Raw genomic sequence first — 24,562 nt, forward strand, 5'->3', positions numbered from 1 at the left:
AGACAGTTCACACTCACAGCTTCATGGAGTGCTGGAAATACTTCAGGTCTGCAGCCAGGAGGAGCAGAATGGGACCCAGAGCAGGGCAGGGGAGGGGAAAGGAAAGCTAAAATGCAGTTTTAAAAGGTGCTGACTTGATGCCTTTCTTCAGCTGGGCACCTTTGTAGGTTATTTCAAGAGATCTTCCCTGCCAAGTCACTCAGGAGTGATGCTTTTGGGTGCTGGACCACATCTGGCTGCTGTGGGAAGGCCACTGAGATGGAACATGAGCATACCCTAAAAGGATCATCCCACCTGGAGCTCTCCAGCCTCAGCTTTCTTAATCATCCCTAAGGGATGCAGACACACCTTCAATCTCCCCACCAGAAAGGGAAAAGGCAATACATTCTCATTGTCCTTCATTAAAAAGTGTGTCACTCTCCTAAGCAGTTAATTAATAATTCCTCATTAACTTGATTAAGTGCAAGGAACAGCTGGAGGGAACCCACTGGGCTCAACCCATCCTTAGAAACCAGGGAAGAAAAAACCCCTCTGTCCTCAACAGGCCTTAAGGTTCTTAGGGATAAAATCCCAGCAAACATCACCCCAGTGTCACCTTGATGTCACCCTGGTGTCACCCAGCAATGGTGGGTGCTGGCTGCTACACACCCCTCTTCCCCCAGGCTCCAGATGGAGGGCTCCCCATGTTTACAAGCAGGACCTCACCTCATTGGCAGCATTTGTGTTTTCCAGCCATGGACAAGCACAAATAACCCTGATTAATCAAGGGCTGTGATCAATCATAGCTCATTAACAATAACAGGGCATTAAAGCAGAGGGAGGGGGAGAGCATCACCCACTGCAGTGCCAGAGGCTGAGAAACCATCTCCTCTTCCCCCTCTTCCCCATCCAGTCCCAAACCCTCAACTGCAAAGAGGATTTTCATGCAACTTTCCTAAAACAAGCCCAAACACCCAGCAATGCAGCTCCAGGCTGAGAAGGAGTCATAAATCATCAGGAAATTGTGCTTGTTACAGGAGAAACATTAACAAAATAATCATAAATTGTCTGCCAGCCCTGGTTTGTGTGTGCATACATTTGTCAGGGCAGGGATGAGCATCTCATTTGGCTGCTGTGATTAGTTATTAACCCTTTGCCACACAGTGCAGAGTGTGGACACTCCCCTCTCTTGTCACCATCACAAACATCCTTCCCCTGGGCCTGAGATCCCAACCAGAAAGCCTGAAATGCTCTTGGTGTCCTCAGAAAGCTGCAGGTTGGGAGGTTATTAGAATCATAGTTATTTCATTGCTGTGATTGGGAATAAAACTCAGTTCTAAAGCAGCCAGCCACACTGGAGATTGCTGCCCACCCTGCTCAGCCTTCTGAGCACCCCAGTAGTAAAGATGCTGCCAGGACAGGGATCTGCTCAGCATCCCACCAAACCAACAATGCAGGAAAAACACACTTCCCCAGCTCTGCCAGCGCTCAGCAGCAGCTTGTGGTGCCCTTGCCAGTGGCACAGGGCTGCTCTGAGCCCTTTCAGTGCATGGATGGGGCATCCCTGGAGCTGCAAGAGCAGGGAGCAAATCCTACCTGCCACAATGAGACACCTTGAATAAAAGGGGCAAGGGAACGGGGTTTGGAATCCAAGGGCTCATCTAATTCCTCTTGGCATCCAACAGTCACTGTGACCTCAGGGGGCAAGGACCCTGCTGTAGGGTTTGATCCTGGCAGGATCCAGGTAGGGGATGGAAGCTCCAGCAACCCAAGGGTTGGCAGTCAGTCCTGACTTTGCTTGCCCCAGCACTCCTGTCTCACTCTTTTCTGGTGCCATATTGAATGTAACACAACAGAAATGCAAATACTGAATGAATTGCCGTGGCACAAGGACAGAGGTGGCCCTGGGAGACACGATGGCACATGTCAGGGTCTGGCTGACCTCCTCCCATGGTGGATTTGGCTCTCAGAGGGTGAACATGGCCCTGATCCCAACCTATCCCTCCATCCAGCTCCTTGAGTCATCTCATCCTGCCTGGAGAGAGCAACCAGTGTCATGAGTGATGCTGGTGCTCTGCAGCACATGGGGGCCATCAGCTCAGGGTTTGTGGGTGCATTTGGCAGCATCTCACAGGTGTCTGAAGGCTTTTACACCCACCCCTGTTACAAGTGACTCTGAGATTTCTCAGAATGGAAAAGGTTGGTGAGAAAAGTCTTTTTCCAATCAGGCCCTGTTGGCAGAGCCTTCAGCAGAGATACACCAGGCTCAGCCCTCCCTCAGCCCATGGAAGCAGCTGCAGATCCTACCCCAGGAGGGCATGGAGGCAGAGGAATCCTCCTCAGCAGCTTGGAAGAGGATTTTTTTCCCCAAAGTTGGACTTCTTCTCAAGCCTTTCACTCATGTGAATCCATATCCCCCCCAAAAAGCTGTTTTCCTTTTTCCTCAACAAAAATAATATGAAATATCAAGCAAGTTGATGCTCATCCTTGTATTCCAGGTGAGTACAGCTTTAGGGATGGGTCAGCCTGGAGGGACCCTCTCCTGCAGCACTTGGGCTGGTTTTGGATGCCCACAGGGGTCTGTGTGTGTCACTGGCACGTGGACAGTCCTGGGAGGGCACAGACAACCTGCAGGCAGGAGATCTGCTGGGCATGGCTGAGTAACCTCAGCCTGGGGTGAGTAACATCACCCTGGGATGTCAACTGATAGCAAAGCAGTTTTATGGGTGTAAAATACCAGGAGATACTTGAGATGGGGACTGGGGGAGCTGGAAGGGAGAGTGGATGGGGTTAGGGGTGATGCTGATGACCATCAAACCCCACCCACTGTGAGGCAGAGCAGGAAGCCTGAACCCTAAAACCCCCAGAGAGTCCCCAGGAGGTGCAAGGTCCAGCCCCCAGCTCCCATTGGGGACCCTCAGCTGTCCCCAGGGCAGGACCACCCTCTTGTCCATGGGTTTCTCCCCCACTCAGCATCCTCTGGGTGCTCTGGCTCAAGCTGCATTAACAAAGTCATTTGCTGATAGAAGCAGCCCATGGTGGGTGAGCCAGGGTTTATCCAGCTGCTCCCATCACCCAGTCAGAGCACACCAATCTCTCCATGAAAGCTCTTTTCAAACCCTGATGGCTGAGCCACGGCAGGTCAATCAGTGCAGCACGCATCTTCGCTTCCCTTTCTTCCCTCCGATCTAATCAGTTTTAATTGGGAGGATAAATGAGAACTTTCCTTCGAGATAATTATACAAAACATTGCATTAAATGACAATTAGGAGGGGTTTTTTTCCTCCCCCCTCACCACTTGCAGCAGGCATCTGGTGTTTTAAACAATCATCTGATGCACATTTGCTGTGCAGCTCTGTGACATACGGGCCCTGCTGGGGTGCCTGGGAGCCAGGGCTTCATACATCAGGGAAAAAGGGGCTGTTCTCCCCAAAACATCTCATCACACCCTCGGGTCAAGGGCAGGGAGGCGCTGGAGAGAGTTCAGTGCAGAGGCACAAAGATGATTAAGGGATTGGAGCATCTTCCTTATGAGGAAAGGCTGTGGGACCTGGGGCTGTTCAGTCTGGAGATGGCTGAGAGAGGCTCTTATTAATGGTTACAAATATCTCACTGGTGGGTGTCAGGGGCTTGGGGCAGCACTTTTTGCTGTTGTATCCAGTGACAGGACTAAAGTTCTATTGAAACAGAAGGAAAAACTATTTGAGTGCTGAGGGGAGGGAGCCCTGGCCCAGGCTGCCCAGGGAGGGTGTGGAGGCTCCTGCTCAGGAGGTTTCCAACCCCACCTGGACACGTTCCTGTGCCCCCTGAGCCAGGGGAAGCTGCTGTAGCAGGGGTTGGGGCTGGAGGAGCTCTAAAGGTCCCTTCCAGCCCCCACCATTCCATGATTCTGTGATTCTATCATCTCCCTTGTGATGAAAGGCTGAGGGAGCTGGGGCTCTGCAGCTTGGGGGAGACTGAGGGGTGAGCTCATTCATGTTACAAACCCATCAAGGGTGGGTGTGAGGAGGCTGGAGCCAGGCTGTGCTCAGTGATGCCAATGACAGGACAAGGGGCAACGGGCACAAGCTGGAACAGAAGAGGTTCCAAAGCAACACAAGGCAGAATTTGTTCCCTGTTGAGGTGAGGGAGCACTGGCAGGGGCTGCCCAGATGGGCTGTGGAGGCTCCTTCTCTGGAGACATCCCAACCCAGCTGGATGAGTCCCTGTGTGCCCTGCTCTAGGTGCTGCTGCTCTGGCAGGGGGTTGCACTGGATGAGCTTTGCAGGTCCTTTCCAGCCCTTGAGATCTGTGGGTGTGTGACCCTGCAGCCTGGGCTCTGTAGGACGCTCCCGTGCCCATCACCAAGGGAAATACTGACACGGTTAATGTTCAGAGGAGTGTGCTGAAACAAACCACCCCGGCCCGGGCAACTCCGGGCAGCTCCGCGCCAGGTCCGCGCCAGCTCCGGGCCAGCTCCGCTCGGTCCCGCAGAGGCCGCGCACGCTCACGACAGTTGTGGCGGAGCCGCCTTAAGGCGCGCGGGGGCGGGGCCGACCCGGCGGGGGCGGGGTTTACCCGCTTGACGTCACTACTGGCCGCGCCGGGCTCAACCGAGCGGAGCCGAACCGAGCCGAGCGGAGCCGAAGCGCGGCGCCGGGGCCGGGCCATGCAGCGGGCGGCAGCGCGGGCGCTGCGCGGGGCGCGGAGCCCCCCGGTGCGGATGCGCTCGGTGGCAGCGCGGAGCCCCCCGCGCGGGCTGGTGTATGAGCGGCACGGGGAGCCCCCGGCCGTCCTGCAGTAAGCAGGGGAAGGGGTATATCGGGGTGCATTGCGGTGTGGGGGGGTGAAGCTGGGGGTGCGCTGTGGAAGCGGGTGCGGGGCTAAGGGGGGGGCAAAAAGAGGGGTGCATTGCAAGGGGGTGCAAATATGGGGGGAGGCTGCGCTGGAGGTGCTCTGCAGGGAAAGGGGGGTGCTGGGACAAAACTGGGGTGAGGGTGCAATGCAACGGTGGGTGTAGATGTGGGGGGCTGGCAGAGGGGTGGGGTGCGGGGTGCAGGTGAGCTCTGTGGGTCTGGAGTGCATTGCATTGAGATGCAAATATGGGGGGGCTAAGCTGGGGGTGCACTGCAGGGAAAGGGGGGTGTTGAGGCAAAACTAGGGTGAGGGTGCAGTGCAACGGTGGGTGTAGATGTGGGGGGCTGGCAGAGGGATGGGGTGCGGGGTGCAGGTGAGCTCTGTGGGTCTGGGGTGCATTGCATTGAGATGCAAATATGGGGGGAGGCTGAGCTGGGGGTGCACTGCAGGGAAAGGGGGGTGTTGGGGCAAAACTGGGGTGGGGGTGAGGTGCAACAGTGGGTGTAGATGTGGGGTGCGGGGTGCAGGTGAGCTCTGTGGGTCTAGGGTACATTGCAATGAGATGCAAATATGGGGGGAGGCTGAGCTGGGGGTGCACTGCAGGGAAAGGGGGGTGTTGGGGCAAAACTGGGGTGGGGGTGAGGTGCAACAGTGGGTGTAGATGTGGGGTGCGGGGTGCAGGTGAGCTCTGTGGGTCTAGGGTACATTGCAATGAGATGCAAATATGGGGAGGAGGCTGAGCTGGGGGTGCACTGCAGGGAAAGAGGGGTGTTGGGGCAGAACGGGTGGGGGTGCAGTGCAACAGTGGGTGTAGATGTGGGGGGCTGGCAGAGGGGTGCAGGTGGGCTCTGTGGGTCTGGGGTGCATTGCAGGGGGGTCAGTGGATGCTCACCCCAGGGGCAAGGAGGTGGAGGTGGGGTGCAGCTCCCTGCAGCACCCCTGGGCAGTGCCAAGGGTGATTGGAGGCTCCACAGAACACTGGGGGTGCCCCCATTTCTCACATGATGCCATAGTCACCCCCACACTCCTTTAATTTGCCTTAAAACCACTTTTTTTTCCCCCCCAGGAAGCCCATTCTCCCTTAATTTGGGGTACAGTGGGGAACTCTGAGCCCCCAGCATCGCTGCACCCCAACTTTTTCCTCAGTTGCATCACATTTGTGGGGTTTCTCTCTGAGGTCTCAATTAAGGGACCAAGCTGATGTCATGCCCATGGGCACCACGAGTGTTTTGGGGGCACAACAGCTGCTGCTCAGTGGATTTTCCTTCCAAACCAGCCAAAAAGCAAAGGGAATGGCACGTTTTGATGGATTTATGGCTGTTTTTTTCCAAGGGAAAAAACCTTGAGGACTTGCTGCCACACTTGAACCAGCTCAGGGCACCCCTGGAAACAACAATGTGTTACTTGGATGCTTCCACACCCCAAACCTCAAGGTTTTTAGGGCTGGATGGCAACTTCTGCTTATGACTTTTTGATTGTGCAGTGCTGCTTCTCAACCCTGATGGCTCCTGAGGTTTGCTGCCCTCCCCTCATTACTTGTGCAAGACCAGTCATATGCTTCATGACTTCTTGTTTTCTGCAGCTTCTGAACATCCCCCAGTTCCTATTTCACAAAATCAGGGCAGGATGAGCCATAAACCACCCTCAAGCAGCTGCAACAATGGGGTTTCTTTTCCACAACCTGCTGTAATGGTGAAAATGAGTGACCTTAAATGAAAAGTATTCATTGGAATCCCATTCCATTTGCTTGGTGATGCAGGAGTTTGTTGGGTGGTTGGGCTTGGAGCAGCCTCCATCAAAATTAAACTGTCCCTCTGCCTGGGAGAAACCTGATTGTTTCCTCTATGCTGTGATGGAAATCTGAGCAGTGGGTTTGTGCCCAAATGCTGGCACAGGGCTGATGTTGAGCAGAGGTGTTAACTTGAAGCTCAATATTTAACCACACTTAAGGAAAAGGGAGGGATTTCACTCATTCAGACTTGCAGAGGTTGGCAAAAGCTCAAAATGATTGAATTTTCTGCCTTAGAAGGTGGGAAAATACACACAGTGTGGAGCTGGAGTTGCTGGGGTGAGGGAGCAAAGCCTCAGGATGGGTCTCTGGGGCTTGTGATGGTCATTTTCATTTTATTGAAGATTTTTAAAGCCTTAAAGAGGATGGAGTCACTGTGCTTTCCTGCCAGGGCCATGTGGTTCAGTTTGAAGTGGGTTTCTAGGGAGATTACTCGATGCTAACAGCAGCACTGCTGCCTCCTGCCTGGGTGTTGGACACACACCTGGCTTCAGCTTTCCCAGCCTTGCCAAAAAATGCATGGTCAGCAAAATCTTGGCCATACTTAGTGGCTGAAGGGCTGGGTCCTGTACCTCCCTGATGCCAAACCCTCCTTTTAGACCCTCCTGGGAGAGGTTGGACTCCCAGGTTTTGGGCCAAGCTGTGAGGGGTTGGACTCAATCAGCTTAAAGGTCTTTTCCAACCAAAGTGATTCTGTGATTCCCCCAGTTCTGTGCACACTGTTTTTGGGAGGGAAATGAGCTCAATTATCCAGCCCCACTCTTCCCTTGCTGTAAAAGCATCTTTCTCACATCTAGAACAATCTTGTGGCCAAGGAGTTGGGGACATCATCCCTCTTGGAGAGGCTTTTTTTTCCTGTGCAAGGACTGTTTAGGGTTTGTTCCTAACCCTGGTGTGAGGCTCAGGGGTAGATTCAGGCATCTCTGGCTGCTCCTCCCTGGGAGTTGGATGTTGGGTGATTTTTGCCAGAGGAGACCAGATCACAGCAATATAGATGAGATGGGGAATATGGTGCTGTTTCAGTCTCATGTGTTGTGTGGGTGACAGAGGCATCTCACTCCAGCTTACACCAAGGTGCAAAAGACATCAGCCAAGCCTACATTAATGCACTTTACCTCTGCTCAGACTAAAGGACCTTGAAGTGGCTGAGCTGGGGGACTCTGATGTCCATGTCAAGATGTTGGCAGCCCCCATCAATCCTGCTGACATCAACATGATCCAAGGTAACCTACCAACTGCCCCTTTGCTGAGCATCAGTTCTCACGTGGTGCTCACAGTGGGACGTTTGGGAGGGTTTGGAGGCAACTCCTGGGATGGGAAAGTCTGGGGTGGGATGATTCATAGAATCATAGAATGATGGGGGCTGGAATGGTCCTGCAGAGCTCATCCAGCACAACCCCCTGCTACAGCAGGTTCCCCTGGCTCAGGGGCACAGGAACATGTCCAGGTGGGGTTGGAAACCTCCTGAGAAGGAGCCTCCACACCCTCCCTGGGCAGCCTGGGCCAGGGCTCCCTCAAAAACCAAAGGGATTTCTCCTCCTGTACCAGGGGAACTTTCTGTGTTCCAGCCTGTGCCTGTTCCCCCTTGTCCTGTCACTGGCCACCACACAACAAAGTGTCACCTCATCCTCCTGACACCCACCCTTTAGGTGCTGATCAGTGCTGCTGAGGTGCCCCTGAGCTCAGGCTTCTCTTCCCCAGGCTGAACAGCCCCAGGGCTGCAGCTTTTCCTCCTCACACACATGCTCCATCCCCTCAGCATCTTGGTGTCCCTGCACTGGCCTCTCTCCAGCAGTTCCCTGTCCCTCTGGAGCTGGGGACCCAGAACTGGACACAGGACTCCAGATGAGGCCTCACCAGGGCAGAGCAGAGGGGGAGCAGAACCTCCCTCAACCTGCTGCCCACACTCTTGCTGCCCCCAGGCTGCCATTGGCTTCTTGCCCACGAGGGCACGTTGCTGCTCATGGGCAGTTTATTATCACCCAGCACTGTCAGGTCTCTCTCCTGGAGCTGCTCTCCAGCAGGTCACCCCCAGCCTGTCCTGGTGATGGGGTTGTTCCTCCCCAGCTGCAGGACTCTGCCCTTGCCCTTGTTGAACCTCAGCAGGTTCCTCCATGCCCAACTCTCAGCCTGCCCAGCCCAGTCTCTGATGCATCAGCCAATCCTCCCAGTTTGGTACCATCAGTCTGGTGTCATCACCCCTTCCTGGCAGGGTCCTATGCCATCCTGTCCCCGTTACCAGCCGTGGGAGGGAGCGAAGGTGTCGGGGAGGTGCTGGAGGTGGGGCGGCGAGTGGCAGCTCTGAGACCCGGCGACTGGGTCATCCCGGCAGACAGCGGCCTCGGTGAGTGTCCCCCTGCTCCTCTGTGTCCTCCCACCTGCAAAGCATCTTCTGTGGGGATTGTTGGGGTGCTGGAGCGTGCCAGGAGCTGGCCCACCCTGCAGGGAGAGCAAATGCCTGGTTGTGCTGCTGTGCTGAGTGATGCTTGGGGAGATTTTGGGGGTCCCAAAGCCAAACTGCTGCTCTCAAAGCAAAATCTGTGCTGGGTGTGGGTAGAGCCATGTGCCCTCCCTGCTTACAGCAGTGTCCTCTGAGGGGATGTGGCTTAAAATGGGAAGAAAAACCACTCTGTTACAGAAAGTTGGTCAGGGGAAGCAGCAGTTGGAACCCATCTTAGCCTGACCTGAGATATCATGGGCTGTCTCAGACAAGAAGCATCAGGGTAGCTGCTGGAGCTGGTAATGCACAAAGGCACCTTCATTTCTTACCTCCTTACATCTTGGTTGAAGTTTTATTATCTCAGACATATTTTTAATGTATTGTTTTAAATCAGTACTTGATACCCAGCCCCAGAGAGTGATGCTGCTCATCCTCTGGAGATGCAGGGGATCCCTGGGCAAGGATGGGGTGTCCCTGGGCAAGGTTGGGGATGCTCTGGGCAAGGTTGGGGTGTCCCTGGGCAAGGTTGGGGTGTCCCTGGGCAAGGTTGGGGTGTCCCTGGGCAAGGATGGGGATGCTCTGGGCAAGGTTGGGGTGTCCCTGGGCAAGGATGGAGTGTCCCTGGGTAAGGATGGGAGGTCCCTAGGCAAGATTTGGGGGCTCTGGGAAAGGATGGGGGGGCTATGGGCAAGGATTGGCGTCCTTGGGACAGGGACTCCTGTGCAGGGGGCACATGCAGTTGTGAAAACCAGGTGCCCTTGCAACAGCAGCAGTGATGCCATTGCTTGTGTGAAACTTAAAGGTAGAAATAATCAACTTTTCTGCAGCACAGACCCTTTATGGGGCTTCTGTGCTGTTTGTAAAGCATCACAGCAAAGTGCTTCTCTGGAAACAGCCCTGTTTTGTCACATCTGCTTAGAGCTTCTTTAAACACCCAGGATCCAACATTTAACCTGGGCCAGGTCATGGTTATATCTCATTTCTCCTTAATAGGGCTCTGATGGGGAAGCATGGGAATTTATTTTCCAACAAATGCCTCTTTTGCTCCTCCAACAATCCCCATGGCCAGATAAATGGTTGGGTTTGGTTTGATGGAACAGCTTGTTCTTTGCCCGTTTCTTCTTAAAAGGCTTTTCTTTTTGCTGAATGGGAGAAGGAAAACTCTCTAGTTAAGATGCAAATGGGATGTTTTTAATATTTCAAAAACCCAAAGCAAATGGCTGTCAGGGAGTTAAATCAGGTATATAAAAGGCTAAACACAGAGGAGCTAAATCGAAGCACGTTGGCTTTGAATGTATGGGCTCATCCCTAGGATGGGGGGGGTTCCATTAGCTCTGCACCCACTCCCTGCACTCAGAGAGCCCCAGGCCTCCTTATCCCTGTGGGAAATGATTAGACTTTGCTGGCTGATACATCTTGGCAGGTAGTGTGGGGTCTGTCCCACTTTGTCCCCTCTCCTCTGGGGAAGGTGCTTCCTCATTGCCTCTGGGCATCACCAGGTGCCCGGTGTGGTGATGCTGCTGTGCCCAGCGTTACCACTGTGCTGGGAGTTGAGGTCTAACCTTGTCTTTTCCTTCCCCACCTTCCTTCTGTTGTACCCACATTGCTGCTGGGCCCTCAGGGACATGGAGGACACGGGGGGTGTTCCCTGAGGAGCTGCTGCTGAAGGTGCCCCGGGACATCCCGGTGCTGTGCGCCGCGACCCTGAGCGTCAACCCCTGCACAGCCTATCGCATGCTGGCTGACTTCCAGCCCCTGGCACCTGGTACAGCTCTTGGGGAGGTGGAAAGGAAATCCAGGGAGGGGGTTGTTGATCACTTCAGCCATGAAAATTGGGGGTTTCTTTCTGTCCAGGTGACTCTGTCATCCAGAACGGTGCCAACAGCGGCGTGGGTCAGGCTGTCATCCAGATCGCCAAAGCCTCTGGCATCAAGACCATCAATGTGGTGAGGGACAGGTGGGTCACCTGGGAGAGGAAAAGCTCTCTTCCTCTGGGCTGGAGGTCAGCAGAGAGCTTGGATAAGTTTGAGAGCTGGGTCTGCTCATCCTGCCTGTCCAACTCAGGATTTTCTCTCCTTTGCTCCTCCAAGGTGTCCTCCAGGCTCTGCCGTGTTGTCCCCAGGCTGTGTCTGAGGAGGGGAGGGGAGAAGGTGATGCTCTGCTCTCTGGTTTATCAGATCCTTTGGGGCTTTTTTTCCTCTCCCAGACCTGATCTCCCAAAGCTGGTGGAGAGGCTGATGGCCCTGGGTGCAGACCATGTCATCACAGAGGAGATGCTGAGAAAGCCAGAGATGAAAGAGATATTTAAGGTACCTCAATGTTGATTCCACTGGAGAGACCATCCAGAGCTGTCCCTGCAGGGATGGTGGGAAGGACAAATCTCTCTAGATGCCTGAGCCCCAGAAGCTGAGGGCTTCTGCTGCTACCACAAGGGCTAGATGATAGATTAACCACAGTCCTACCTTCAAAAGAAGCCTTAAAACTTGAGAACCTTCTGACTAAACTCTTGCAGAGCATCCCAAAGCCCCGGCTCGCCCTGAACTGCGTCGGAGGCAAAAGCACCACGGAGATGCTGCGGCACCTGCAGTAAGTTTGGCTCAGTGGGGGCCTGGGCAGGGGGTTGTTGCACCTCCAGAGTGCAAGAGATGGCTGGAGATGTTGTAAGCTGGTGTTGGTCATCATCAGAGTTTTGGAGAGGGGACGTGAGTGGCTGTGGAAAAAATTTAGCAGTGACTTGAAGCTGTCATTGTGGGTGTCAAACGCTGTTGGTGGCTGGAGGCAGCTGAGGTCCAGTTGTGGAGGTCCACCAGGTCCTGGCTGGGTGTAAGTGGGGTATTTAGCTTCTAATTCAGCTGATGGTGCATCGGAATGAGAGAGGAGCTCTGGAAAGTGGAGTCTGGGGGAGCAGTGGGGTTGGGCACAAGCGAGGGGGAGGTGCAAGGTCAAAGCTGCACATTGGGAACCGTGTTACTGAATCCCCCCCAACCTCTTCCAGGCCCAAAGGGATCATGGTCACCTATGGGGGGATGGCAAAGCAGCCTGTGACAGTGCCTGTGGTGAGTACTGGACCTGCTCTTGGTGAGCTCAGCTCTCTCCTGACTGGCAATTAAGAGCCTCCAACCTTCTTTTGCTTTAACTGGTGAGGTTTGTGATGGGACGATGCTGCCAAATCCCTGTGGGCATCAAACTTGTCCTGACTCCACATCTCTGCATCCTGCTGTGGCCTGACTCAGAAATAGTGCTAATGAAGGACCAAGGAGCCTCCCTGCCCCCTTGCAGTGCTGTCACACAGCCAGGGGACAGCCATGTCTCACCTCTCTCTCCTCAGAGTGCCTTCATCTTCCGGGACGTCCAGCTCCGCGGGTTCTGGATGACCCAGTGGAAGAGGGACCATGCTCAGGGTGAGCCAGATGGGTGCTGGGGATGGGAGCACGTGCCAAACCATCACACTGCTGCTGGCCTCTTTGTTCTTACTCATGTCATGAGTGCTGATAGTCCTCAGGGTGGCTGAAACCCACGTGCTGGATGGTAGGGCTCAGGCAGACTGTGCTGTGTCACCATGCTGGGGGTTGTGTTAAGAAGGGTGTGGGCTGCAGGTTGAGGTTCTGTTCCACATATGTTCTGCTCTAATGAGGCCTCATCTGGAGTCCTGTGTCCAGTTCTGGGCTCCCCAGCTCAAGAGGGACAGGGAACTGCTGGAGAGAGGCCAGTGCAGGGCCACCAAGATGCTGAGGGGATGGAACATGTGTGTGAGGAGGAAAGGCTGCAGCCCTGGGGCTGTTCAGCCTGGGGAAGAGAAGCCTGAGCTCAGGGGCACCTCAGCAGCACTGATCAGCACCTAAAGGGTGGGTGTCAGGAGGATGAGGTGACACTTTGTTGTGTGGTGGCCAGTGACAGGACAAGGGGGAACAGGCACAGGCTGGAACACAAAGACCTCCCCTGGTACAGGAGGAGCAAGTCCTTTGGTGCTGAAGTGAGGGAGCCCTGGCCCAGGCTGCCCAGGGAGGGTGTGGAGGCTCCTGCTCAGGAGGTTTCCAACCCCACCTGGACACATCCCTGTGCCCAATGAGCCAGGGGAACCTGCTTTAGCAGGGGCTGGGGCTGGATGAGCTCTGCAGGGCCCTTCCAGCCCCCACCATTCTATGTTACTATGGTCCCACGTGCCCAAGCTGGGAGCACGTTGCACTCCAGCATCCCCAGGGCCCTGTGCAGCAGCAGGTGGGGATTTGCCCAGGGAGGGTGGATGTCTCTGTCACGTTACAGGCACAGGCCACATGATGGTGAGAGCTCCTTCCTTCCCTTGCAGACCAGCAGAGCCTGGCCAGCATGATTGACGCCCTGTGCCAGCTCATCCGGAGGGGACAGCTTGCTGCACCAGCCTGCACCGAGGTCCCACTCCAGGACTACAAGGTGGCACTGGAGGCCAGCATGAAGCCCTTCACATCCTCCAAGCAGATCCTCCTCTTCTGACCCACAGCTTGTGGGCAGCAGCAGGCTGAGCCCAGGGCTGCTCCACCACAGCCACGCTTTTCCTTGCAGGCGAGAGATGCTCAGGGGAGGGGAAGAGACCCCTTGGATCTATTGGTCTTTCTTGGTTGCTTAACTTTTGGGTGCCCACTTGAAAGTTTTAAAAGCCTCTGCAGCTTTGGCTGGATGGCAGCATGTAGAGGTGCTTCTGGACAGTGGCTGCACTCTGGCTTTAGCTGGGATGAGTTTGGGGTGCAAGAGGAAGCTCAGGGAGCCTGGAGTGGTCAACTCGCTTGGCTCAGGGTGACAAAAGAGCAGCAGTTCCCCCTCCCCCTCACAGTTTTTGGGGCTGGGGGAGGCTGTGCAGCTGCCTCCTGCCTGGCTTAGCAGCTGTCAGTGGTGTTCTGCTGTTTGCACTGTCCCTCCAGGTGCTTTTTGGCTGCTTTTGGGGGCAGGACATGTGCAGGGCAAGAGGGAGGCTCTTTGCCATACCTGGACTTGGATTCAGCTCTGCTGCTGTTCCTGCTGCCACTACTGACTGTAATGAGAACCTCCTGGAAATCAATAGCTAATAAAGATGTATTTTTTTTAAGATGCTGCCATTAACTGTCCCTGTGCTCAGTGTCCTTGTGCCCCCTGATTGAAGGGAACCTGCTTTAGCAGGGGGCTGGGCTGGAGCAGCTCTGCAGGGCCCTTCCAGCCCCCAGCACTCTGGGATTCTGTGAAAAAAAAGCAAGAAAAGGCCTTAGTGATCATTAAGAGCACTATTAAGCATGACATAAACCAGGAAAATTAATGCAAAGCTTTTATTCCCCCTTGTTTATTGGACTTGGCAATAAAACCTAACAAGCTTTGGAGGACTCTCTTGCATTCACAAAATGTTCCTGAGCTCTTACTCCTACACCAGGGCACAGAGGAATAAATAATGAGATTTAACTCTCCTTGTCACACAAGTGGGATCACAGTTGGAAATCTGGCTCCTGCTGTTCCAAATACATGCTATTAATTTTTTGGTGTTGGGGGGGAGTGAGGGTGAGCTTTGTTTTAGGAAGGTGGTGGCTGCTAAAGCTGAAATGCTCCCAAGAGCCTCTGCTGGGGTGTGGTGGGATTTAGGCTCCTGGTGTGGCAACTTGAAATGATAAAAGTAAGTCCCCCAAGATGGTATTTAGGGTAGATCCCTAAATTAATTGCTTAATGATGGAGGTTCCCCTCTCCATGGGTCAGGGGGCTTGTGGGGTCTCTCATCCCCATGTCAGGCACCAGTGGGGGTCCACCATGTGCCAGGATGCTCATGGGGTCCCCTGTATGGCATGGGCTTGTGGGGTGTCCCCTTGCCAAGAGGGATGTGTTGCTCATCAGTCCAAGTGTGGGATGTCCCAAGAGAGGGGAGATGCCATGAGAGACCCCCAAAGCACCCCAGAGCGTGGGGCTGGGAAACCCCCATCCCTGCCTGTGCCTGGGGAAGGAGGAGCCTGTCACGCTGGTAAGGGGACACCCCACAAGCCCATGCCTTATAGGGGACCCCATGAGCATCCTGGCACATGGTGGACCCCCACTGGTGCCTGACGTGGGGATGAGAGACCCCACAAGCCCCCTGACCCATGGAGAGGGGAACCCCCACCAGTAATGTGTGCATAGGGTGAGACCCCTGACCCATGGGCACCCCAACAACACCCCGAATATGGGGAGGAGGACCCCATAAGACCCCCGACCCATGGGGAAGGAGGGCTGCAGCCATGTGTATGAGGCACGTGGAGACCCCACAAGCGCCCTGACACAAGGGGGACACCCCCCCCGCGCCACGTGCGTGAGCCGGGCGGGCCCCACCAGCGCCGCTCCCCGCCGCGCCGTGGCCCCTTTAAGAGCCGCGAAGCCGGGCGCGGGGGGCGTGGCCTCCCGTGACGTACCCCCGCGCTGCGCCGTGACGTCACGCCGCCGCCGCCTGGCCCCGCCCCCTCGGGCCTGCCCCCGGTCCCGGCCCGCGGGCGCCGGCGGGCGCGATGCCGCGGGTGTACATCGGCCGCCTCAGCTACCAGGCGCGGGAGCGGGACGTGGAGCGCTTCTTCAAGGGCTACGGCAAGATCCTGGAGGTGGATCTCAAGAACGGGTGAGCGCGGCCCGGCCCCTGCCCCCTCCTGCCGCCCGCCGGCGGAGCGCGGCCCGGCTCGGCCCAGCCCCGCGGCCGGTGGCTGTGAGGGGCGGGCGGGACGCGCCGGGGCCCTGCGCGGGGATGGAGGAGGCGGGAGGGACGCGCGGGGCCGCGGCCGGGCGCTGTGGGGAGCGGGGGGCCGCACGCGGTGGGGCAGTGGCGCGGGGAAGGACGCCTGCGTTCCCATGGCAACGGGGGGCAGTATGTCTGGGCCTTTTGGGAAGGGACGGCAGGACGCCTGCCCGTGGCAACGGGGGGGGAATGTCCCCTGAGGGGTTCCCCGGTGCCCCCCACACCTCTGTGTGCACTCCAGGGTGAGCTGGGCTGGACCATTCACCCTCCAAAGAAAAAGGCCTCGGGAGGGGGCAGAGACACCCCCCCCCCGGCTTTGCAGCACCGTTGCAGCAGCAGAGATCTGGGTTTGGAGCCATGAAGGGGAAGGTGCATGGTGGGGGTGTCCTACCCCCCCACCCCGAAGCCCTGATGCACCCTCTGTGCCCTTTACCTGGATGCTGCCCCAGCAGCTGCCCCATCACCTGGAGGGTCAGGATCCTGCTCCACCAGCACCTGCCCACGACGTTCCAAAGAAAACAAACTGCTCTTTTTGGTGGGTTTTTCCCCAACACTTCAAGCCTCATGAGCATTGGTGTCTGTACAACAAACCCAACCTGCACTGTGGCTTCAGGAAGCTGAGTGGAGTATGGCTTTTATTGCTGTTAGCCAGGAAAGCCAATTCCTACTTTCACCTCAGAAGTGGAGAAGTTGAACTTCTTGTAAAACTTAGTCCTCGAGCTTCAAAAAAAACCCAACCTCAAACAAACAGCTCGTTAAGTTTTAACATCAATTGTACAGGTTGGTGGCTATAGACCAGGTTTATAAGATTAATAACACAAGCAAGTGTGCACATGTCTGTGTTTTAACCAGCTGGGTTGAAGATTGCCCATCATTTTTCCCCTCTCACTGCATATCCTTGAAAGTGTTTTTTTGAGGGAGTTTTCCTGTTGCTGAATAAGCCCCCAAATTAAATATTTCTGTTCCATAGCCCTTGTTTCTTTTCTTAGCAGATGTAGAACTGCCAGCTGAGGTGGCTGGTGTAGCTAATGGACCTCTCTTCTTGCTTTCATTGCAAAATATGTCTCAAGGACCAGCCCAATGGTCCCAGCTCAGCTTTAGAAAGTGTCTGTGAGGAGGTGTTGCAGGAGCCAGGAGTCGACTGAGGGGTGTGCTTGGGCAGCTCAAATTGTGGCCTCTTGGGTGTGAGCAGTAACAGGTACAGAGAGGAGGAATACAGGGGCTCTGAAGGAGACAGGATTTATTCCAGAGCTAAAGTCAGCTTTGGAACTTCACTTGGGGGAGACAGAGTTCAAAAGTTGTGGCCAACAGGAGGGAAACTCAAGGTGACGGGATGGAGTTTTGGGTTCAGTGTGCTGCCAGTTGCTTCAGCTGTGGGTTAGGCAGAGCTCACTCTGTTTTTGGGGTTAACAACTTTATTCCATTGTTCAGCTTTACTTTCTGGAGTTCTTTCAACAGGCTGCTCTTAGCTCCTTGTCTAACAGGACAGGGTCAGCTTTGAGGTCTTTCTTGACACATGAGACTGATGGGCTCCAGTAGTGGGGGGAAAAACTGGAAGCTGGGAAACATGGTAGAGAGGGGGCTTCATACTGGTTGTGGTGGGATGGTGTGAAGAGGAGGCCTGGAGCCAGCTGAGAGGATCTGATGGAGCTGAAAGCAGGAGAAAGATGAGGCTCTGCCTTTTGCTTCCACTATTAAGCAATTTTAGAAAATGGTTTGGGGTTTTTTTCCCTTTCACTTTTGGGCTTAAAACCTCCCCTTTAGGAGGTTCAGTCTATTGGAGTTGGTTGAGATACAGCCCTGCTCCTGGAGCCTTGTCCTTGTTTGATACATGAGCAGAAAATGGTGCAGCCTCACATTAGCTGAGGTAAATTGCACCGGTGTTTTTAGGAAGTGGTTTTATGCCACATACAAAGTAGGGAGAGTAGACATTTAAGAGCAGATTTACTTGCAGTGCTGTCAGCTCTCAGCAGGCTCAGATCACCCCAGCTAAGGCTGTGTCAGCAGTTGGGGCTTTCTGTGGTGTAAAACTGTGCTGCTGAAGGCTTTTATTGCATGTTTTTAGCTCGTGCAATGCAATATTATACACACTGAACAGGTGGATCAGTATCACTTCCATTTATGAGTGAGGTGGACTATGACTCTTCTTGCATCAGGAAAAGTGTGGGCAGCAGGTCAAGGGAGATTCTCCTCCCCCTCCGCTCTGCTGAGGCCTCATCTGGAATCCTGTGTCCAGTTCTGGGCTCCCCAGCTCAGGAAGGACAAGGAACTGCTGGAGAGAGGCCAGTGCAGGGCCACCAAGATGGTGAGGGGATGGAACATGTGTGTGAGGAGGAAAGGCTGCGGGCCTTGGGGCTATTGAGCCTGGAGAAGAGAAGCCTGAGCTCAGGAGAGACCTCACACTCTACAACTACCTGAAAGTTGTAGCGAGATTAGGGTCGATCTGTTCTCCCTGGTAACAAGCAATAGAACAAGAGGAAACAGCCTCAGGTTGCACCAGGGGAGGCTCAGGCTGGATGTGAGGAGGAATTTCTTTGCTGCCAGGGCTGTCAGGCATTGGAACAGCTGCCCAGGGAGCTGCTGGAGTCACCGTCCCTGGAGGGGTTTCAGAGCCGGATGGGTGCTGCACTGAGGGCAATGGGCTGGTGGGTGACAGGGCTGGGACAGAGGCTGCACCCCATGAGCCATTATGTCACTCTATAACTGAAGGAAATTATTTCAACTGTCTCCAAAGGCTGATGAGTAGCACTCTGATGCTTTCTGACCTCTTGCCCTGACCTGTTGGGATAACAGGCACCGTATATAGCAGGATTGCAGGTAGGCTCATGGTCCGGAACCTTTCAAGAGGTTGCAGCCAATGTTCATCTGGAGAACTGGAACAGGAGGACTGGCCCAGGCTGCCCAGGGAGCTGGGGGAGTGCCCAGCCCTGGAGGGATCCCAAAGCCATGGAGCTGAGGTGCTGTGGGTCAGTGCTGGGCTGGGCAGGGTGAGGGCAGGGCTGGCACTGCAGCAGCTTCAGGGGCTTTAACAACCAAAACCATTCTGTGGGCTCTCAGGTTCAGCTCTTTCCTTTTTCTTCTCCCTCTCCCCAGCTATGGCTTTGTTGAGTTTGATGACCTACGAGATGCTGACGATGCTGTTTATGAGCTCAATGGGAAAGATCTTTGTGGGGAGCGAGTGATCGTGGAACACGCCCGAGGGCCGCGGCGGGACAGCACGTACGGTTCAGGACGCAGTAAGCACTCCCATCAATTTGCATCTGTGACTTCTCTTAAATAAAACACTTTTTGTTTGGGCTTTTGTTTTTCTCCTGGGTTTTTTTTTTTTGCTTTAAATAATTGGAAAAGCAAATGCTCTGAAGTTGTGACTAGTGTTCTGTAACTGTAACTGTAACTGTTGATCTGAATACTTCTTAACTTGTTTGTATTAAACTATTGGAATGGATCAATGAATAAACACAGTTTCTTGTGCCATTTTTATCATTATCATCGTTATTGTTACCATCTCGTTTGAACTATTTGAATGGTTTTATTTGCAATTTGTGCTGTTTAACATAGATTTAACAAAGACCTCAATGTTTTAATTAAGAGTCCTTTGAGGCTAAGATGACTGCCCGTTCCATTTGCTGACCTTGGGTTACCTTTCCATGAGTGCCTCTTTGACCTTTGTGGCCTTTGGCTGACCCCAAAAATAAAAGGAAGCCATGTGACGACCGCAGCCTTTTCCCATTAGACCTGGGTGGTGAGGATCCCAAGGGTTAGAGACAGATTAATCTGAAATAGGTGCCTGAAAAGCTTTATTCATATCAGATACTCAGAAAGCCTTTGAGCAACGTGAGTACCATCAGTCAACTGCCTCCATTCGCTTTCTTCTTTCCAACTGTTTTAAACATAACTTTAAGCTTAATTGCATGTGAGTCGGAGCGGAACTAGAACGAATCCTGTGCTTGCAGTAACGTTTTGTTGGTTTAGTTTTGAATGCTTTGGATCTTTGTGATGGTTTTGGATGAGGGGGGAGGTGGGGGGTTGAGGTGTATAGCCTGGAGGGTGGGTGGCTGGGTGAGTTCTCGGTGTCTCTGCTGGGGCAGGACGGTGGCGGTCGGGGCTGTAGAGCAAGTGCTCCATTTCCCTGGCTGAAGTGCTGCTTGTCTGCTTGTCACCTCCTAAAGGTGGATATGGTTATAGAAGAAGTGGAAGAGATAAGTACGGTCCCCCAACCCGTACAGAATACAGATTGATTGTGGAAAACCTGTCAAGCCGCTGCAGTTGGCAGGATCTGAAGGTATGGGGCCCACCTTTCTGTATTAAAGAGCACAAAGGGTAAACCAGCTTCCATTGCAGCAGGGAAAACTGGTGTTAGCCTGTGTGCTTGACTCCAGCTTGTTCATACATGGAGCGTTTGGAAGTACCACACACACACACAAGTCCACCTGGAGGTGTTATTTGCATGTGTGGAATGGTTATTAACATGGCATTGGGGGTTGCACCTGCAGACCTGCTGTCACTGGAGAGCAGGAGAGTAACGTGTTTCCTTAACATGAACCAGCATCACCTACAGATGTGTTTTACCTTGTCTTTAAGCCCTGTCAAAACAGGCTTTAGTCATGGCTGTGGTAGGATTCACCAGAGATGGAGGAGTTTGCTCTTCTCACATGTTGCTTGTAAGGTGCTAGAGCTGTTTGGAAACTGTAGCATCGTTCTTGCAGTCTCTGCAAAGAATTCCCACACCATGTAGAGCTGTTTTAAAGAGATTTTCAGGGAAAAGATGCTTCCAGAATGAGCAATCATGCAAAACCTCTACCAAGAGCTAATATTTTCTGAAGTCCAAAGGAGTGGAAGGTGATTCTCAGCATGGAGAGTGCTGAGTGATGCTGTGTAGCTCACAGTGGTGTTGGCTCGTGATTATCTGCACCGTGGACTGAGGGAGCAGAATTTTCATATTAAGTGCAAAAAGACAGTGTTTCCTTATCAAACTAAGCAAAACAGCTGAAGCCACTTGTTCTTACAGGAACACTTTCTTTGATGGTTCCCTTTTAAGGATGTGTAAAGTTTGATCTAAACAAACTTTGCCATAGTAGAAACTGGTCTGTAATTGAGTATTTAACATTAGTTCAGGTACGTACTGGAGATCTCTCCACTGTCTTTTGTTGCTAATGCTTCACACCATCAATAGCTTGTCTTTGCTGCTGGTATTACAAGTTTGAAGTAGAGCATGGCATGGTTAATCCTCTCCTGGATGCACTGCAGCTTTTGGTTTTGAATAGCTTTTGTTTCAGTGTACTTAAAATGGGAGTAGTTTGGGTTGAAAACAGACCAAACTGGAGTTCTGTGCCCTGTTTCCACTGCAGCCTGAGTCAGCAGTGGCTGAAAGGTGGCCTGGTGGCTTTAGCAATTGAAACAGAGAAGCCAGGAAGCATGAAGAGGGGGGGGAGTAAATGGAGCTTTTACTTTTGGGGGGTTTTCTTCCAGCAGAATGAGTTGTGTTACCGAGGTGGAGGATGAAGGGAAGTCTCCTTGGCTGTAGTCTTCTTGCCTCGTCACATTCAATCTTTACATTGATCACCTTTCCCAAGTTACCTTTGAAAACATGATGTAGAGAGCAAGCACTTTATTTCTTTAATCACTTTTGTAATTTGATGCTTATAGTCCAGAGCCTGTTTGATGTCTGACTCGAGATGGGAGACCTTAACTTGCCATTTGGCTCCAAACCATCCCCACCACCGTGGTGCTCATCACACAGACCCTGTGAAATCCCAGTGTGTTGTTTGGCTTGCTCAGAAGCCTTGGCACTACAAATGCTGTTTGGTTAAACCCCTTGCTGACATCTGTGTGAACAGAAGAGGCTGAGCAAGCAGGGTGTCAGAAATGAGCAGGGTCAGCCTGGAAGCCTGGCTCTGGATTCGAGGGAATGGTTATTCTGTCCTCTTCCTCTAGGATTATATGCGTCAGGCAGGGGAAGTGACATATGCAGATGCACACAAAGGAAGGAAAAATGAAGGTGTGATTGAGTTCAAATCCTATTCTGACATGAAAAGAGCCCTTGAAAAGCTGGATGGGACAGAAGTAAATGGCAGAAAGATTAGATTAGTGGAAGACAGACCTGGATCGAGACGGCGCCGCTCTTACTCCAGAAGCCGAAGCCATTCGAGGTACGTCCCTCTAACGCAGCTCAGGCTGAGGCCACCTGTGACACAGGGATATCCAGCAGGTTCCCAAACACCTCAGAAGTGTTCAGAGTTCTCAATAAGTCCCCAAGGGACAGGAGGCCTCTATTCAGAGATGTCTCCCTGGGTAGAGGTGTGTGTCTGCCAGCGCAGCCCTGTGTTCTGCTGCTCTCCCCAACCCCACTGCCTCTGCAGTCCTTGCTGTCTCACAGGGGACAAGGTGGCAGGTGCTGTGCATGCACAATGAAACAGGAGGTGCTTTTAACACTTCAGCTCTGAACACCATGTTCTGCTCTGAGCACCAGGAGTTCTTCCTCAGCTTGGAAACCCCCTTGCAACCCGTTCCCTGTTTCTTAGAGATTTGCTGCTTTCCTTGTGTGATGGTTGCTCCAGTGCTCAACACCAACTACCTTCCCCTTTCCATTCTGGGGCAGAACTTGTTGTCACGAGAGAACTCAGGCAAATTTGTAGTGTTCATAGAGCAGTTTGCTTAGGAAATCAAAGCCTGAAGTCAAAGCTTTCTCCTGGTGTCTCACTATATTCAAAGGCTGACTTGTTTGGGAAAGTGATTCTTGTTTCCTTACCTTAAATCAAGGTGCATCTTTTCTTGCAGAGGAGCAGCCTGCTCGCTCCCAGACGTGGCAGCAGGGGATGGGCAGCGGGCAGAAGGCTGCTCTGAGTTTCTAACTGAATTGCATAATGCTCTCACCACTGAGCTGCTTGAAATGTGGTTTAACACTCTGGGGATTGATTCACAGGGGGCCAAGGGATCAGAAGCTCTCTGTGGGCATGTGCTAATGTGAAGCTGGTTGGTTTTGTTGCAGGTCTCGCTCTCGAAGCAGACACTCTCACAAGAGCAGGAGCCGCAGCGCCAGTAGTAGTCGCTCCAAGAGCAGATCGAGATCCAGGTATGTGTCTGTGTTGGAAGAAAGCAGGGGGTCCCTGCTTCCAGGAGAAGCACCATCCTGGTTTTGCAGCAGGAACACTTGTTGTTTCTTTTCCCTGCTGTATCATCTCCACTCTGAGGTGCCTGTCAGGTCTGAGACATGCTAAAGTGGAGCTGTCTGTTGCCTTTGCACTTTCAGGTCTGTGTCCCGGTCCAGAAGCAAGAGCCGTAGTCGAAGCAAGAGCCGTAGCAGAGGCCAAAAAGAGAAAAGCAGGACTCCGAGTAAAGAGGAGAAAAGTAGGAGCCGCAGCAGGAGTGCAGAGAAATCCAGAAACAAAAGCAAAGATAAGTCTGAGGGCACTCTCCATAACAGTGATGAGAAAGCAAAGAGCAGGAGCCGCAGCAAGGAAAAGAGTAGGAGCAGGAGCGGGAGTAAGGACAGAGGGGAGGCGAGGGAGAGGGTGAGGAGTAGGAGCAAGGAGAAGAGTAGGAGCAAAGACAGGGAGAAGAGCATTAGCAAGGCTAGAAGCAGGAGCAAGAGCAGGGATGAGAGCAGGAGCAGGAGCCACAGTAAGGATAAAAGGAAAAGCAGGAAGAGAAGCAGGGATGACAGCAGAAGTCGGAGCAGGAGCCGCAGCAAGAGTGAGAAAAGCAAAAGGCGCAGCAAGCGAGACAGCAAAGCGGGCAGCAAGAAGAAAAGGAAGGACAGCCACGAGCGGTCCAGGTCAGCCTCCAAGGACAAGGAACATCTCAAGTCAGAGTCTGACAAAAAGGAGGCAAAAGCAGAGGGGGAGGAGGCAGCCACACGGCGGGGATCTCGCTCCAGGTCTAGGTCTGTTTCCAAGTCAAAACCAAATGTCAAATCAGGTTCTCGTTCCAGATCTAAATCTGTGTCAAAGCCGGGGTCCTGCTCCAAGTCCAGGTCTAGGTCTGCCTCTGGCTCCCGGTCAAGGTCTCGCTCCAGATCCTGACCTTGCAGCAGCCACGCTCAGAACAGAGGGGAAGAGGCTTTTGTACGTGTTCAGTAGTCGTAGCACAAGTGAGTTGAGTAGAAAACCCGTCTGCTGTATATTTTGACCAACCCTGATGGTCTGTCTGTCGTTGGCTGCGCTGCTCCCTCCCTGCAGCGCTCTCTGGTGCAAGGCTGCTCGGCTCGTTTGCCATCCTACAGCGAGGCTCTCTCAGTCCAGCTCTGCCCAGAGCACCAAAACTGCTCCATTTTCCAGCAAGGGCCTTGCAGAGAGGGTCCATGGTGGCAGTGATGGCTGATAGGTAGGTATGATGGCTCCAGCAGTCTTTGCCCTTGAACTGATGCCCTTCAATGTACACCATTTAGTGGAAGTGCTGAGTCTTGAGTTTCATATTACTTCTGTTTCCTCTTTTTTGGACTTACAGAGTTGTGAATAGCACAGTCAAAAGGGGATGGGGAGGGAGGGCAGGGAAAACCAGAGGTACTTGCAGTAATCCATAGGGAAAAGCAGCATAGCTCCATATCTGGTATTGTGACAATATCCTTGTTTTATATTAAAGTTTTTTATTTTCTTTTTCCCCTGTCTTGCCAAGTCCAGTGACTCCTGTTTCCATGAAATTTGAATAAAGACTATTTTTGCTTGATGACACTTGGTGGTGGTTACCTGAAGTGGTGGTGTGATTGCTAGCGATTGGTGTGAGCTGGAATGTGCAGAGCAGCTACTCGCAGAGAACAGGTTCTGGGTTCAGAAAGCCACTTTGTAGTAAATGTAGTCATGACACTCAAATACATTCCAGTTAAAATAGCTTG

The 24,562-nt window shown here is 53.2% G+C and overlaps 2 protein-coding genes across 5 annotated transcripts; both read left to right on the plus strand.

The window, feature by feature from the left end:
- Nucleotides 1-4,627: 4,627 nt before the first annotated feature.
- MECR (mitochondrial trans-2-enoyl-CoA reductase) lies at nucleotides 4,628-14,357 on the plus strand. The gene is made up of 10 exons (XM_062014388.1): nucleotides 4,628-4,758; nucleotides 7,730-7,827; nucleotides 8,817-8,948; nucleotides 10,666-10,809; nucleotides 10,899-11,001; nucleotides 11,251-11,353; nucleotides 11,557-11,630; nucleotides 12,040-12,100; nucleotides 12,373-12,445; nucleotides 13,351-14,357. Exons 1-10 carry the CDS (start codon nucleotides 4,628-4,630, stop codon nucleotides 13,512-13,514), a joined length of 1,083 nt encoding a protein of 360 aa, XP_061870372.1. The 3' UTR covers nucleotides 13,515-14,357.
- Nucleotides 14,358-15,461: 1,104 nt separating this feature from the next.
- Nucleotides 15,462-24,401, plus strand: SRSF4 (serine and arginine rich splicing factor 4). 4 transcript variants are annotated; one of them, XM_062014563.1, is made up of 7 exons: nucleotides 15,462-15,618; nucleotides 18,826-18,994; nucleotides 19,821-19,830; nucleotides 19,902-20,014; nucleotides 21,667-21,881; nucleotides 22,721-22,804; nucleotides 22,982-24,401. In XM_062014563.1, the coding sequence occupies exons 1-7, from the start codon at nucleotides 15,512-15,514 to the stop codon at nucleotides 23,751-23,753; spliced, it is 1,470 nt and encodes a 489-aa protein (XP_061870547.1). In that variant the 5' UTR covers nucleotides 15,462-15,511; the 3' UTR covers nucleotides 23,754-24,401. The 4 variants fall into 4 exon arrangements, with proteins under 4 accessions (XP_061870547.1, XP_061870546.1, XP_061870543.1 ...); XM_062014562.1 differs by lacking the exon at nucleotides 19,821-19,830 and having other exon boundaries at nucleotides 18,826-18,993; nucleotides 19,915-20,014; XM_062014559.1 differs by lacking the exon at nucleotides 19,821-19,830 and having other exon boundaries at nucleotides 18,826-18,968.
- Nucleotides 24,402-24,562: the final 161 nt, after the last annotated feature.

The sequence above is a fragment of the Colius striatus genome, chromosome 24, assembly GCF_028858725.1.
Source record: "Colius striatus isolate bColStr4 chromosome 24, bColStr4.1.hap1, whole genome shotgun sequence".
Lineage (NCBI taxonomy): Eukaryota > Metazoa > Chordata > Aves > Coliiformes > Coliidae > Colius > Colius striatus.

Coding starts and splice junctions, on each gene's coding strand:
- MECR (XM_062014388.1), top strand. CDS start 4,628: ATGCAGCGGGCGGCAGCGCGGGCGCTGCGCGGGGCGCGGAGCCCCCCG. Junction 7,828..8,816: donor TGACATCAACATGATCCAAG/GTAACCTACCAA, acceptor CCTTCCTGGCAG/GGTCCTATGCCATCCTGTCC. Junction 11,002..11,250: donor ATCAATGTGGTGAGGGACAG/GTGGGTCACCTG, acceptor TTCCTCTCCCAG/ACCTGATCTCCCAAAGCTGG.
- SRSF4 (XM_062014563.1), top strand. CDS start 15,512: ATGCCGCGGGTGTACATCGGCCGCCTCAGCTACCAGGCGCGGGAGCGG. Junction 15,619..18,825: donor GAGGTGGATCTCAAGAACGG/GTGAGCGCGGCC, acceptor CCCTCTCCCCAG/CTATGGCTTTGTTGAGTTTG. Junction 20,015..21,666: donor GCAGTTGGCAGGATCTGAAG/GTATGGGGCCCA, acceptor CTCTTCCTCTAG/GATTATATGCGTCAGGCAGG.